The 15,045-nt window shown below is 41.5% G+C and overlaps 1 protein-coding gene across 3 annotated transcripts in view; it reads right to left on the reverse strand.

The window, feature by feature from the left end:
- Nucleotides 1–12,055, reverse strand: part of NDFIP1 (Nedd4 family interacting protein 1) — a 52,052-nt gene extending 39,997 nt beyond the window's left edge. The window contains exon 1 of one of the 3 annotated variants that reach the window (XM_032627919.1): nt 11,739–12,055. In XM_032627919.1, coding sequence (XP_032483810.1) covers nt 11,739–11,801 — 63 coding nt within the window. In that variant the 5' untranslated portion in view covers nt 11,802–12,055. The remainder of the gene's footprint in view (nt 1–11,738) is intronic. The other 2 variants (XM_032627921.1, XM_032627920.1) reach the window with 2 other exon arrangements.
- Nucleotides 12,056–15,045: the final 2,990 nt, after the last annotated feature.

Below are 15,045 nucleotides of genomic sequence, written 5' to 3' on the forward strand. Positions count from 1 at the left end.
CAGTGAATAAGAATACGAGAGGGGGCTTCCCTGGTGGCACAGTGGTTGAGAGTGTGCCTGCCGATGCAGGGGACACGAGTTCGTGCCCCGGTCCGGGAAGATCCCACATGCCGCAGAGCGTCTGGGCCCGTGAGCCATGGCCGCTGAGCCTGCGCGTCCGGAGCCTGTGCTCCACAACGGGAGAGGCCACAACAGTGAGAGGCCTGCGTACCGCAAAAAAAAAAAAAAGAAAAATGAGAAATCAAGAGGCCAGTTTCTTTTAAAAAAGCTAAAAATACTTTAAAATTGGTATTTTCTTCCTTTTAAAAGATTACTGATTTTATTGTGAGCCTAAAATTGCTCTTAAAAAGTTTATTTGAAAAAATTTTAAATTATTGATTAACTTTTCTGATTTCTAAAAGCATCATTAACTTTTTATTTTTTAATTTATTTATTTATCTATTTTTGGCTGCGCTGGGTCTTCGTTGCTGTGCGTGGGCTTTCTCTAGTTGCAGCGAGCGGGGGCTACTCTTCGTTGGCGGTGTGCGGGCTTCTCATAGTGGTGGTCTCTCTTTGCTGTGGAGCACGGGCTCTAGGTGCGCGGTCTTCAGTAGTTCTAGCACGTGGGCTCAGCAGTTGTGGCTCGCGGGCTCTGGAGTGCAGGATCAGTAGTTGTGGCACACGGGCTTAGCTGCTCCGTGACATGTGGGATCTTTCCGGACCAGGGTTCGAACTTGTGTCCCCTGAATTGGCAGGCGGATTCTTAACCACTGTGCCACCAGGAAAGTCCCATATCATTAACTTTTTGTCATGATATACCATGTTTGTTTGAAGCTGACCAGAAGGGAAAGACCTACAAACAGAATATTTTAACTGGTGGGAAATTACAAAACAGTACTCTGTACTCACCAGTGACTTATTCTTTTAAAACATAATATTAAGGAGATTTTTCTATTTTTTAAACCATGCATAATTTTTTAAAAATCTACTGGGCATATATATTTACTGACATCATTTTCAAAAATAATTATTCATCATAAAAGAAATTTGCTAAATCATCAATAGAATGCTGTCTCTTTGGATCAAAGCCACCAACTTCTATAAACAAAAACAATCAATCATAAAGCTGGAAGGAGACAAAATGATCTAATCTAACTACTACTTCATTTTATGAAAGGAGAAAATAAAGCTAGAAAGAGATTGAAGTTCTAGCCCACAGTCATATGACAACTACATACTTCATTGCAGAAGTCAGGCAATATATTACTGATTAGATGTTTTGATAAAGTCCTTCTTTGTTCTCCTGAATCAGTCTCTACTTAATGTCCAAATTGAGCCTTCCAGATACTGAAGTGTACATCACACCCTTCAAAAACTGCTTTTTAACACAAAGTTATATGAAAAGTTTGGACGTTATATCATAAAGCTCCTAAAATGAAAGCTTCAAAATACTAAGAACACTATATTCCTGACTACACAGCCCACAAAATTTCACCTAAATTTAACAAGGACAAAACAAATTTTTAAAATTAATAACAAAGTAAACAGCAAAATAAGCACTGAGTCCCATAGAGAAAGGATTGGTGGTGGTTAAAAGGACTTGAGTTTTACCTGTAAGTGCTTTCAATTTTTATAGGATTGTAGTCATTGTTAATCAAATCTTAATGTTTACGATGAATCTGGGCGATACATACTATATGGGCATTATTTTATACTATTCCTGCAGTTTTTATTTACTTCCAAATAAAAAAAAATTTTAAGGAATTTTTTAAAAAGAAGCAAAACATGATTAGTGGAAAACTTGCAAAATAAGAATGAGAAATCACTCATCATTTTTCTTTAAAAGTAGTTTGAAAAACAAAAAGGATGCTATACATTTGTCAAAACCTATATTTGTCTAAACCTACAGAACTTTATAGCACAAGGGGTGAACGTTTATGTATGTGAAATACAATAAAAAAATTTAATGTATGTGAAATAATGCATGAACTTTAATGTATGTGAAATTAAAAAAAAATGTTAGGTGGTTGGTAGTTCCCAGGATGGTATGCAGAATGTGACAAAACAATCTAACTGTATTATAAATTTATGAAACCACCTCATTAAAGAGGGTGAGAAGAAAAGGTGCTGACATAAGTACTTAAGTAACTTTGGAAATGAGTAGTCTTTGTAAGACTAAAGGCAAAAGAAACTGTACATATGCCCTGTCCTCTAGTTGATAAAACTGTTTCCCACAGGGGTGTAAGTTAACAATTCTGATACTGCTACACATGTACATTAGAACTGAAGTTAAATTAAGTAAATGGATGGCAGGTGGGAGGAGCCAGGTCTCTCACTGTTGGAGTAGAAGTTTAAAGATGAGAGAGAAGGAGGCTAGACTGATCCATGTAGTAATGGATTAGAGTCAGTTTAATATAGATAGATGGTTACATATGAAATGTTTATGGATATACACACACACATATATTTCTTTACTCTGTCAGCCTAGAAGACCTAGAAGCAATGACACACCAGCAGCAATGAGCACAGATCTTGGTTTCTAACATCATTCTCCAATAAAAGGAACCAGGGTTCCTTGGAGAAATGGCTGATTCCAGGATGGCACAGAAAATATACGTGGTGAGCCTGGTGCCAAAAAGTAAGGAAGTGCTTTAAAAAACCACAAAGATGGAGCTCTGTCAAAGGGATACAAGTGCCTACTGAAAGAGATCCCAATGGCCAAAGCTGGAACAATTTGAGCAACAAAATAAAATAGTGTTGGCTTATAACCCAGAGTAAAATTAATGAGTTCATACTAGTATCACTGAATAAATAAATTAATGGAGAAGAGACAAATGTCCCATGCAGAAAAATTCCAAATAATTTATGTAGATACACTGCCCCCAATGAGGTGATGGAACTTAACTCCCCAAACCTTAAGTATAGGCTGTGCATAGTGACCACATTGACTTCCTTCCAAAGAGCACAGTACAAAAGGGGGGAAAGAGTCATTTTACGTAGAGAGATCTGACAAACTCTACTTCAGCCAGATGATGAAGGTCAACATCAACAGTGGTAAGTCATGGGGACAGTACGCATTCTTGATATGACACGATGTAAAATGGCACTTTACCTCTGTGGTCTTCCTCCCTCCAACCCACAACTCTAGTCTAATCATGAGAAAAGCAACCAACAAATCCCTGGACTTCCCTGATGGCACAGTGGTTAAGAATCTGCCTGCCAATGCAGGGGACACAGGTTTGAGCCCTGGTCCGGGAAGATCCCACATGCTGTGGAGCAACTAAGCCTGTGTGCTACAACTACTGAGCCTGCGCTCTAGAGCCTGCGAGCCACAGCTACCGAGCCCGCGTGCTGCAACTACTGAAGCCCACGCACCTAGAGCTCGTGCTCCGCAACAAGAGAGGCCACCGCAATGAGAAGCCCGTGCACTGCAACGAAGAGTAGCCCACACTCGCTGCAACTAGAGGAAGCCCGTGCACAGCAACAAAGACTCAACAATAAAATAAAATTAATTAATTAATTAAAAATAAATTTTAAAAAATCCCAATTCAGGGACATCCTGCAAATAACTAATACTCCTCAAAACTGTAAAGGTCATCAAAAACATGGAAAACTTGAGAAACTGTCACAGCCAAGAGGAGCCTATGGAGATACGATGACCAAATGTAATGTGGAACAGAAAAAACACACAGATAAAAACTGAAAATCGGAATAAAGTATGGACTTCAGTTAATAACAACATATCAATACTGGTTCATTAATTGTCACAAATGTACCACACTAGTATAAGATGTTAAAGGGTTAATTGGGTCTGGGGTATACAGAAACTGTACTATCTTCAATGTTTCTGAAAATCTAAAAACGTTACGAAAAGTAAAGTTTATTTTTAAATATTTAACACTTTTAACATTTTTTTTTTAAAAGGAAAGGAAGAAAGCCTGAAGAACGCACACCAAACTTGAGAAGCAGTTACCCCTCTGGGGAGAGACTAGAAGGGAAGTCAAGTTTTCCTTTACAAGTTACTGTTTGACTCCAGTATATAATGTATCTCTGTACTATTTTATCACAAGAAATGTTTAACATTTAATGCCACATTTAAACACTGAATGACAAATAAAATGAAATTGTTATTAAACAGAAACCCTCCCTAAACCTTTGTATGTCTATTCATAAATATCCAATCTCCAGAAAGACCTCCAAATCACATTCAAGCCTCTGATTTACTACTAACTGATATTATTGCAATACACAAATTTAACAGAGAAACTGTCAAAATTATACTAAATTGCTAGGGGAGAAGAAATATATAATACACGTGAAAGAAACTGCTTTAATCAGTAAGAAAATATTTCACTAGAAATGTTCTTAAATTGGATCAATATTCAGAGCTGGTATTTAGAACTTTTAATATAAATTGTGGTATTCAGAAAAAATGAGCCTGTTACAGAAGGATGTGCAAAGTGATGTCTGATAACACTCACTTTATTACTACACTTGGTGAAAGCAACAACATACACTGTAGTTCTATCTAGACAGCCACGAGAAGCAATTACAACTGGAATGTGTAAAATTCAACAGATTCAACACATGGTATTCACCAACTGCCTGGCACACTGGCAAAAATGACTTGAGAATAAAGATAAGATCACCAAGTTGATTCTCAGCAGTAATCTCTAATTAAAGTGTTAAAAGTTGCTTTAACTAAATGGGCATTATCCACTACTACAAGAATATGATTCCACTAAACGGCTGTACTTGTTCACAAAGATAATGTAAGAATAAATGATTAAGAAACCAAAGTAATTATTTTAAAGCCCTAAGAACAAGTAAATCAGAGAATGTCACTTGAATTTCTTCATCTTCCTTTTTTTTAAATTAACAAAATACAAAATTACTCTCATGGTAGGATTTATTTTATAATCGAATTTAATGTAATGTAATATAATTGGTGTCCAGGATAAAGTAATTTGAAGTTATATGCAGGCAAACCAGTGGGTGGCATCAGTTTAGATGATGCGAGGATTTCCTAGAGCACCTCATAGAGAGTGAGTCAAATACAATGGATAGCTGCAGATCTGCAGCTCCTGACACTCACAAATCCTGGTTCCACATTCATAACAAATTACAAAAGTGCTCTCATGACATATTTCCTCATGTGATAATGTCTGCTTAAAATATCACACCATTATCTTTTACACACAGAAATATTTATGGACAAAATGACATGATTTCTAGGATTGGCTCCAAAAAAATGGTAGAGAGTATAAATGAAAAAGATTAGCCATTTGTTTTGTTTGTTTGTTTTTTTATTTGGCTGTGTCGGTTCTTACTTGTGGCACGCGGGATCTTTGTTGTAGCATGTGAGATCTTTTGTTGAGGCGCGCGGGCTTCTCTCTAGTTGTGGTGTGCGGGCTTAGTTGCCCCGTGGCATGTGGGACCTTAGTTCCCCAACCAGGGATCGAACCTGCATCGCCTGCATTGGAAGGTGGATTCTTTTTTTTATTTTTTTAACGTCTTTATTGCAGTGTAATTGCTTTACAATGTTGTGTTAGTTTCTGATGTATAACAAAGTGAATCAGCTACATGCATACATATATCCCCACATCCCTTCCTCTTGCGTCTCCCTCCCACCCTCCCTATCCCAACCCTCTAGGTGGACACAAAGCACTGAGCTGATCTCCCTGTGCCATGCGGTTGCTCCCCACTAGCTATCTATTTTACATCTGGTAGTGTATATATGTCCATGCCACTCTCTCACTTAGTCCCAGCTTACCCTTCCCCCTCCCCGTGTCTTCAAGTCCATTCTCTACGTCTGCATCTTTATTCCTGTCCTGCCCCTAGGTTCTTTAGAACCTTTTTTTTTTTTTTTTTGATTCCATATATGTGTTAGCATGCGGTATTTGTTTTTCTCTTTCTGACTTACTTCACTCTGTATGACAGTCTCTAGGTCCATCCACCTCACTGCAAATAACTCAATTTCGTTTCTTTTTTTGGCTGAGTAATACTCCATTGTATATGTGGAAGGCAGACTCTTAACCACTGGACCACCAGGGAAGTCCCAAGGTTAGCCATTTGTTGATAATTGTTGAAGCTGAGTGATGGGTACATAGGATTTATTACGCTAAATTTTTGTATATGTTTGAAATTTTCATAGTAAAAAGTTGAAAATGTACATAAAGAAGATGTGAGATACACACACACAAACACATACACCATTATCTTCTTAATATATACATACAATGGAATATTACTCAGCCACAAAAAAGAATGAAATACTGCCATCTGCAGCAAGTGGGTGGACCTAGAGAATATTATGCTTAGTGAAATAAGTCAGAGAAAGACAAATACTGTATGATATCACTTATATGTGGAATGTAAAAATTAATACAAATGAATGTATATGCAAAACAAACAGACTCACAGATATAGAAAACAAATTTGTGGTTACCAAAGGGGAGAGGGAAGGAGGGAGGGACAAACTAGGGGTATGAGATTAACAGATACAAGCTACTACATATAAAATAGGTAAGCAACAAGAATATTCACATAAAAGGAATTATACCCAGTGTCTTGTAATAACCTATAATGGAGTATAATCTGCGAAAATACTGAATCACTATGTTGTACACCTGAAACTAACACAATATTGTAAATCGACTATACTTCAATTAAAAAAAAGAAATTATGCCTACAACTCAACAACAAAAAGCAAACAATTCAAAAATTTGAATTTTTGAATTTGCCCAATTCAAAAACTGGCAAAGGACTTGAATACACATTTTTCCAACGATATTCAAATGGCCAACAGGCACATAAAAAGATGCTCAATATCACTAATCATTAGGGAAATGCAAACCAAAATCATTATGAGATGCCACTTCACACCCATTAAGATGGTTTTATCAAAAACAAAACAGAAAATAACAAGTGTTGATGAGGATGTGACAAAACTGGAATCCCTATGCACTGCTGGTTGGAATATAAAATAGTGCATTTCTATGGAAAACAGTATGGCAGTTCCTCAAAAAATTAAAAATAGCAATACCATATGAACGAACAATTCTACAGATTGTTGGTTCATATGGTAAAACCTACAAATTATACAAATTCAACAATATATCCAAAAGAATTGAAAGCTGGGACTCTTCTGATACTTGTTCACCCATATTCACAGCAGCATTATTCACAATGGCCAAAAAGTAGATAAACAAAATATAGTATACACATACAATGGAATACGATTTAGCCTTAAAATGGAAGAAAATCCACAACATGGATGAACCTGGAGGACATTATGCTGAGTGAAATAAGCCAGACAGAAGGAACAAATACTATATGATTCCACTTATATGAGGTACTTAGAGTAATCAAAGTCATGGACAGAGAGCAGAATGTTGGCTGTCAGGGGCTTGGGAGGGAGAAATAGAGAGTTATTGTTTAAGGGGTATGGAGTTTCTGGAAGTGGATGGTGATGAAGACTGCCCAACAATATGAATGTACTTAATACCACTGAACTGGGACTTCCCTAGTAGACGGTGGTTGGTTAAGAATCCGCCTGCCAATACAGGGAACACGGGTTCGATCCCTGGTCCGGAAAGATCTCACATGCCGCGGAGCAACTAAGCCCGTGAGCTACAACGACTGAGCCTGCACTCTAGAGCCCACAAGCCACAACTACTGCAGCCCGCCGCCTAGAGCCCATGCTCTGCAATGAGAAGCCACCGCAATGAGAAGCCCGCGCACTGCCACGAACAGTAGTCCCCGCCCGCTGCAACTAAAGAAAGCCCGAGCGCAGCAACGAAGAACCAGTGCAGCCAAAAAACAAAAAACAACTACTGAACTAACTGTACACTTAAAAACAGTGTACAGTTAAAATGGTAAAACTTCATATATATTTTACCACAACTAAAAAAATTCTTCTAAGAAATAATTCTACCCATCTTCTCAGTATTTTTATAAAAGTCTTCTTTGATCATTGGCAATACAGGCCACAAATACACCAAATAACCTCAAAATCTTGACATGACATCCTAAGGGGCATTCTATGATATAATTATAATGTCTTCTGAAACTAAAAAAAATAAAAATAAAAAAATAAAACCACATGGGCACCACTCACTCCTTCCTCTAGGATCATGACGTCATCTAACACTTGAACATGAAAAAGTTTGGCCTGCCGGAGATGGAATTCTTTCCCTCATCTATCAAAACCTTCCTTCACAATCCTGAAAGAACTTACCCAAAACTGCTTTACAATGTCACCAAACTACAATACAAACTTATTAGTGATGCCCACAAGCGAGCAACTTCTTTAGCAGACAGGGAGTCAGATCTAAAAGTAAACATTCTGCAGCCTTTTTTTTTTTTTTTGGCTGCACTGGGTCTTCATTGCAGTGCACGGGCTTCTTCTAGTTGTGGCGAGTGGGGGCTACTCTTCGTTGCGGTGCACGGGCTTCTCATTGCGGTGGCTTCTCTTGTGGAACACGGACTCTAGGTGTGCGGGCTTCAGTAGTTGTGGCACGCGGGCTCAGTAGTTGTGGCTCGTGGGCTCTAGGGCACAGGCTCAGTAGTTGTGGCGCACGGGCTTAGTTGTTCCGCGGCACGTGAGATCTTCCCAGACCAGGGCTCGAACCCGTGTCTCCTGCACTGGCAGGTGGATTCTTAACCATTGCGCCACCAGGGAAGCCCTCTGCAGTCTATTTTTAAGTCTATATGGCAGTGTCATCATTGCCTACTTTCAATGGATTTAAATCCAAATATCTCAAAACATTTCAGGAAGTTATTTGGCAAAATGCATGATATAGCCAAAGATCTATTACAGTGAGGCAAAGAAGGCTTGAAATGGATGAACAGGGTAAACATCCTCAGAGAGATGAAAACACAACAGGTTTCTCAACACTGGGCCTACCTAGAGCTTCCTGAAACAGTGCTTCAGAATGTCTGGACACACAATCTCAGTTTCAAAATGCAAAAAGGGAAAAATAAAGCGACAGGAAACCTATGAGCCCAGCCTATCTGTATAGTCTGTGGTAATGCTAAGTTGTGCACATATTGCTCCACCAATCAAAAGGCCATAAAGGCAAAACCACTGTTTGCATTTATGAATGAATCATACAGTTTTCCATTACACTTACTTCACTAGAGGACCAGCTCAATTTGACTAACCAGATCAAACAGAAGTCAGAACGGCCCTTTGTGACAGCCAAAGAGTATCATGCTCCTATCAAGCTGCCTGGACAATTCAACATTCCATAATTCAAAAGCCTTTTAAATATGTCTATTCTCTGACCAAGCATTTACACGCCTAGAAATTTCTACTACGGAAATGGTTGAAGATGTATATAAAAGAAACTTCAGTGACAGAAAAAAAATTATAAACACCCTTAGGGACCAACAATAGCCAATTGATTAAATTATGGTTCAGCTATACAACTGCATGCTCTGCAGACATTAAAATATGAACCCATTTTATTATATAGCTATATTGTGTGCCTTTGTACATATATGTGCACAATACATACACGTGCAAATCTGTGAATGCACATGTATTTGAGAACATGTGGGTATGTAAACATACATGTGCACATATGCACAAAGTGTGTGCAAGTATAATCAGGGGCCCTTGGAACTGCACGTATGTACAAAGATGTGCCTGTATATGTATGTATGGGTACATAAAAGAATACATATGCACATGTATATATCTGCGAATGCATATGCTTATATTTGGGCCATAAGCCTGTGTTTTAAGTAGGTGAGCATGTATTTATCCTTGTAATCACTACTTAGAAGCTGTGACCTTGAGCAACTTACTGAGCCTCTAGGGAGTCTTGACTTGTCATCTATACAATACCAAACCCTGCCTCGAAGGGGTTTTGTGAGGATTAAGTTAATAATGGATATAAAGCACTCAGTACCATGACTGGCACATAATAAATGCTCAATCAATATTAACTTTCCTTATCTGTACATGTACACACTCGTGTATACTTACATAGCTATGAGTCCACAAGAATACACAAAATATTAACTTTGGTTATCTGTATGTGATAGGTTTTTGGTGTGGGGTTTTGGGGTTTTTTGGCTTTCATATTTTACAATTTTTCTAGGAAGATTAGGTCTTTCTTTCATTCTTTTTTTTTTTTTTGAAGATTTCTTCAAAATAATAAGTTTTAAAAAAGTAAAAACGATGGCCTGTCCTTAACATACCTCTGTTCTGCATATTAAAAGCTATTAAACACTACGCTGAGAAATACGTAATTTGTTACTCCACCAATTTTTTGTATTCTAGCGTTATGTCAGCATTACCTAATAGCTCAAGAAGATGGCAGCACAAAGAAAAGCCACAGCTTTTTGCTTCTTTGCCTTATCCAAGGCAGGATGAAAAGAATGAATTAAATCACACGATGGGGTACATGCGATTTGTGAACACCTTGGTGACAGTTAAGTGATACCTGTCAATCATATTTTACTAAAACAGGGAGGAACCCAGGGCCTTGCCCAAGGTCATACAAAAAAGCATGTACCCCAGGCTGTGAGAGATCTAAGGACTAGACTGCATTGCCACAATTTGGGCGTGCTTATGAAACCAAAAAGCTAAATTCTTAAAATCAGTCATATCAGGAGTCGGACTGTAGGAGGGAGGAAATTACAACAGAGGGCTGACGACAGCAAAACAACCCAGTAACTGGCCCCACCAGGGTTAATCTACATGTTTTAATCATACTGGTTTTCCTCACTCCTAAAATATAAAACTGTAGATCAACTGTGATAGGACATTTAATTTCATAAAAGCACGATTGCCATTTGTATGCAAATTATAGTGAAAGCATCTGAACAAAATGTAAGCAGTTACCTGCAGTTCCAATCAACATCAGTTACCAGCTGGCTCAGTTGTCACAATTACGATGTCTTAGATTGAATACCTCTAAAAACCCTGCAAAATGTCTTCCCGAATTTCCGAGGGAAACCCGGCTACAGACAGGCGAGTAAAACAAGCAGCTGTTTTCCCTAGGGCCTCAATTTATAAATCGTACCCGAGATAATAATCCAATCATCTCCTATACATTTTCTCCCCAGCTATGCTATTCAATCTCTTTAAACGTCATTTCCAATCTCTGAAAACACACACTCAGGCACACGCCCTGCAGCCTGCAACGTAGCTCGACATTATAGGGACATCGTCAGTTAATCGCCTTTTCCAAATCTACTGCGAACTGCAGACTTATTCCTCGTCTCATTTTGACTTTTGTCTTAAAACGCAAGCGAGGGGGATGGGTTTCGACGAGCAGACTAGGCTCTGAAACCCTGAGTAATCGCATCTCGCTGCGGAGAGCTGTCGGCAGCAGTAGCAGCGATTTTAATCTTTCATCTCCACCCAGTTTCCTTTCCCATCTCACGCTTTTTTTTTCTTTCTTTCCAGTGACCTCAAATTCAAGGTGGAAAAAGGAAAACTGAATGCACTGGTCGACGCCTCCGGAGGGTCGCGGATTCCGACCCGGGGACCCGCCCGCCGTGGGAAATGCGAGAAACACTGCGGGGCGGAGGTTTTTCCACCGCCCGAGTCCCGGCCCGGGTGGTGGAGGGACAGGCCCAGCTCGCGGCCGCCTCGAATTCGAGCCCGGGGCCCGCCCGGCCCGCCCAGGCCCAGCGCGGCCTGCCAAGCCGCGGCATCGAGTTGGCCACAGGCGGGGCCGGAGAGGAGGCCTGAAGCGGCCAGCGGGTAGGGCAGGGCCGGGGAGACACTGGGCGCTGCTTACCTGCTGGTACCGGCTGCCGCAGGCCGGCTCCACCGCCGCCAGCGCCGCCAACGCCAACGCCATGGCGCAGCCGGCCGCAGTGAAGGAGGGCGAGCGAGCGAGCTGAAGGTGCGCGGGCGCTGCGGCCTGGGGGCGCCGGGAGGCCGACGGGGACGCGCCTCGGGTGGGTCTCGGTGGCCACCGCCGCTGCCAGGCCCGCCGCTCTCCTCGGGCTGTAAACGCCGCGGCTACCGAGGTTCCGACGCGGCCCCTGGGGAGGAGGCGGGGACGACGACGACGACGACGACGACGACGACGCTGCGCCGCCGCCCCGCCCCCGACTCGCGCCGCCCGGCCCGCCCGGCCCGGCCTCGCCCCGCGGTGCCGCCGCCCCGGGTGGGCTCCGCCCCTCCTCCCGCACCCCGAGGCTGAGGCTTCGGAGTCGGTTCCGCTCGAAACCCGGTTGCTCCCAGGTCACCGCAGAGAGGGCGACGCTGTAAATGGGCCCCTCGTTCCAAGCACCGAGCTTCCCCTGCGTGTCACTTCTAACCCTCATCACAAACCCCAGACACGGGGGCCGCAGCCCCATTGTAGAGGTCGTTGGCGCCCAGGGAGGTTGAGACAGCCTCACGCAGCAGCCATCTGATCCCTAATATCTGGCTGCAGAATCTCGGTTCTTCTCCACTCCCTTCTTGTCTGCCATCCTCATATAGACTAGGGGTCAGTCCGCTACAGGGCAGAGGCCAAATCCGGTTCAGTGACTGTGGAAAGCAACGTGAAAGTCAAATTTCTGTGTCCATAAATTGTTTTATTTGGAACACAACCGCTCCCATTTGTTTAGTATGGCCTGCAAATCCTAAATGACTTGCTATCTGGCCATTTAGAGAAAAAATTTGCTGACCCTAAATCCCGGAGAACTCCTTGATCTCAAAGCCTGTTTCGGGTGGCTGATAATAATAGCATCCGTATTTTTATGTAGTCCTTTCCGTGTTTTAACAGCTTCATCCGTGGATATAGACACGATATTTTCTGAACTAAAGCTCTCTGACATGAAAGGCAAAACTTCAAAGATGTAGCCATGCTAAGAGCTTTCCAGGTAACAGGAACATATATGCAAAGGGGGTGAGGGAAGTGAAAGCTTGCCTTGTGGAAGAATGGAAAGGAGGCAGCATAACTGCCATATAGGAGATACAAGTATTGATGTTCCACAGATGAGGGAGTAATGCCTGAAGACATTAAGTATTTTACCCAAGAACACAGTGCTGGTAAGGGTTAAAGCTGGACTGTAAACCCATCAAGTTGGCTTTCTAAACCATTATCATGCAACTAAATTAGAAACTTTAGGAAGATGAAACTATTCGTCTTTTAAATATTTTGATATCTCCCAAAGCATCTAGCACAGTATAGCTATCTATACTAGAGCAGGCATTTGAGGTCTGCTGTTTTATCATACCCAGACATCTGGAATTGCTTCTACTCACATGTCCAACACAGAAAAACACTTGATCTCTGAAGCCTGTCGCCATTCCCACTTCTTCTTGATTGCCTTCCCAAGTTGGTAGTCCAGAATTGCCACTAATCTCATTATTGTTTTATCTTCTAATTTTCAAATTATTTAACTACATATTTTAAACCTCAGCTGCACGTTTTGAACCAACCCTGAGGTCTCTGTATGTAGAAGCCAACTGTAATCAACAAAAATTCTAGGGGCTTCCCTGGTGGTGCAGTGGTTGAGAGTCCGCCTGCTGACGCAGGGGACGCGGGTTCGTGTCCCAGTCCGGGAAGATGCCACATGCCGCGGAGCGGCTGGGCCCGTGAGCCATGGCCGCTGAGCCTGCGCGTCCGGAGCCTGTGCTCCGCCACGGGAGAGGCCACAACAGTGAGAGGCCCGCGTACAGCAAAAAAAAAAAAAAAAAAAAAAAATTCTATATATTTCTCTTCCTCACTTTGAGTTCTCTACCAGTATCCAAACTCCAACATGTCTGTCCCTATTTCCAAGCACTGGCCTCACATATGTCCACTGTGGGAGAGTGAACAAATCCAGCAACATGCCAGTCCGAGAGTTTCCAAGGGGTCTGCTCCTTAGTCTGTCCCACAATTGTTCTTTTTAATCCGGAATAACAACCTTCAAATGTAACGATGTACACTGAGTCATTCCAAGCATAATCTCCTACCTTGTGGTTTTATATAAGGGAAAAAAAGTCTAATTTGAAATTTTAAGAAATCTCATCCTTGGAAAGTAGAAATCCAGACTTCTTTGCTCAAATTTTCTAAATTTGTGGGTAAGAAGGAATAAAAAAAGATGTCTGTGCTGAAACATATGGCTATTGGAGCAACTGTCACCTTCATGCGTGTCTGCAGCACTTCTGTGGCTTCTGTGGATAAGAAGTTGCTGTCCTTCTCATCTACTTCTTTCCTAAATTACTTTCTCCCTCAATAGCTATATACTCCCTGCATGTGGACATACATATTTATCATAATATAAACACTGGGCTTTCTCACAGGAATATTTTCTCTCAAAAGAAAAAAAAAAAAAGTTGATCTCCAGCTTCCAATCTCCCTTTCCTGCTCCTTTTCTGATGTCCTGAACCAGTATGTTTTCTGTTAACGGTGAGGACTTTTTTTTTTTTCTCTGAGTTCCCCCAAAGCCTTTTGTAAGTAGATTGGGAGTTCCCTGGTGGTCCAGTGGTTAGGACTCCATGTTCTCACTGCCGAGGACCCAGGTTCAATCCCTGGTTGGAGAACTAAAATCCCATAAGCTGCACGGAGTGCCCCCCCCCCCCCCAAAACAAGCCTTTTGTAAGTAAATTGAGGTGATGTGTGTTGATTCAATGGCTGCGTGAACTGGGGAATTGAGAAATTGAGTCACTGCTGTGTAAGGTCTCCAGCTGGCGAGCAAACTGTACAGCAAAGGGGCAAACTCTGAATTTCTGACTCACGGATCCGTGCCTGCTACAAGCCAGGCAGACAGAGAAGATAATCCAAGGCTGTAAAAATTGCACTCTTTGGCTTCATCTTGAGATGTTGTCAAGAGAGTTTCCACAGAGAAAGTTATTAATTTCAGACTGCTGTACTTAGAAGCTTGTTTCCCCACAGAATAGCAGTAATACTTTCCATGTGCAATTCTTTTTATGTGAATTGCTGGCTCTGAATCATCCATCCTGAGAGAGAAGAGAAAAATTACGGACAAGTAAGAACATAGCTCATGTCTGTTTCCCCACTCCTACCCCAATTTAAACAAAAATCTCCTCCAGGATAGATGTGGTCTTCTTTCACATCACCTGAGGTCTGTCCAAGGCAGTACTGAGCTCAGTAAGTAACCAAGAAA

This window comes from Phocoena sinus, chromosome 3 (genome assembly GCF_008692025.1).
Source record: "Phocoena sinus isolate mPhoSin1 chromosome 3, mPhoSin1.pri, whole genome shotgun sequence".
In the NCBI taxonomy this organism is placed as follows: domain Eukaryota; kingdom Metazoa; phylum Chordata; class Mammalia; order Artiodactyla; family Phocoenidae; genus Phocoena; species Phocoena sinus.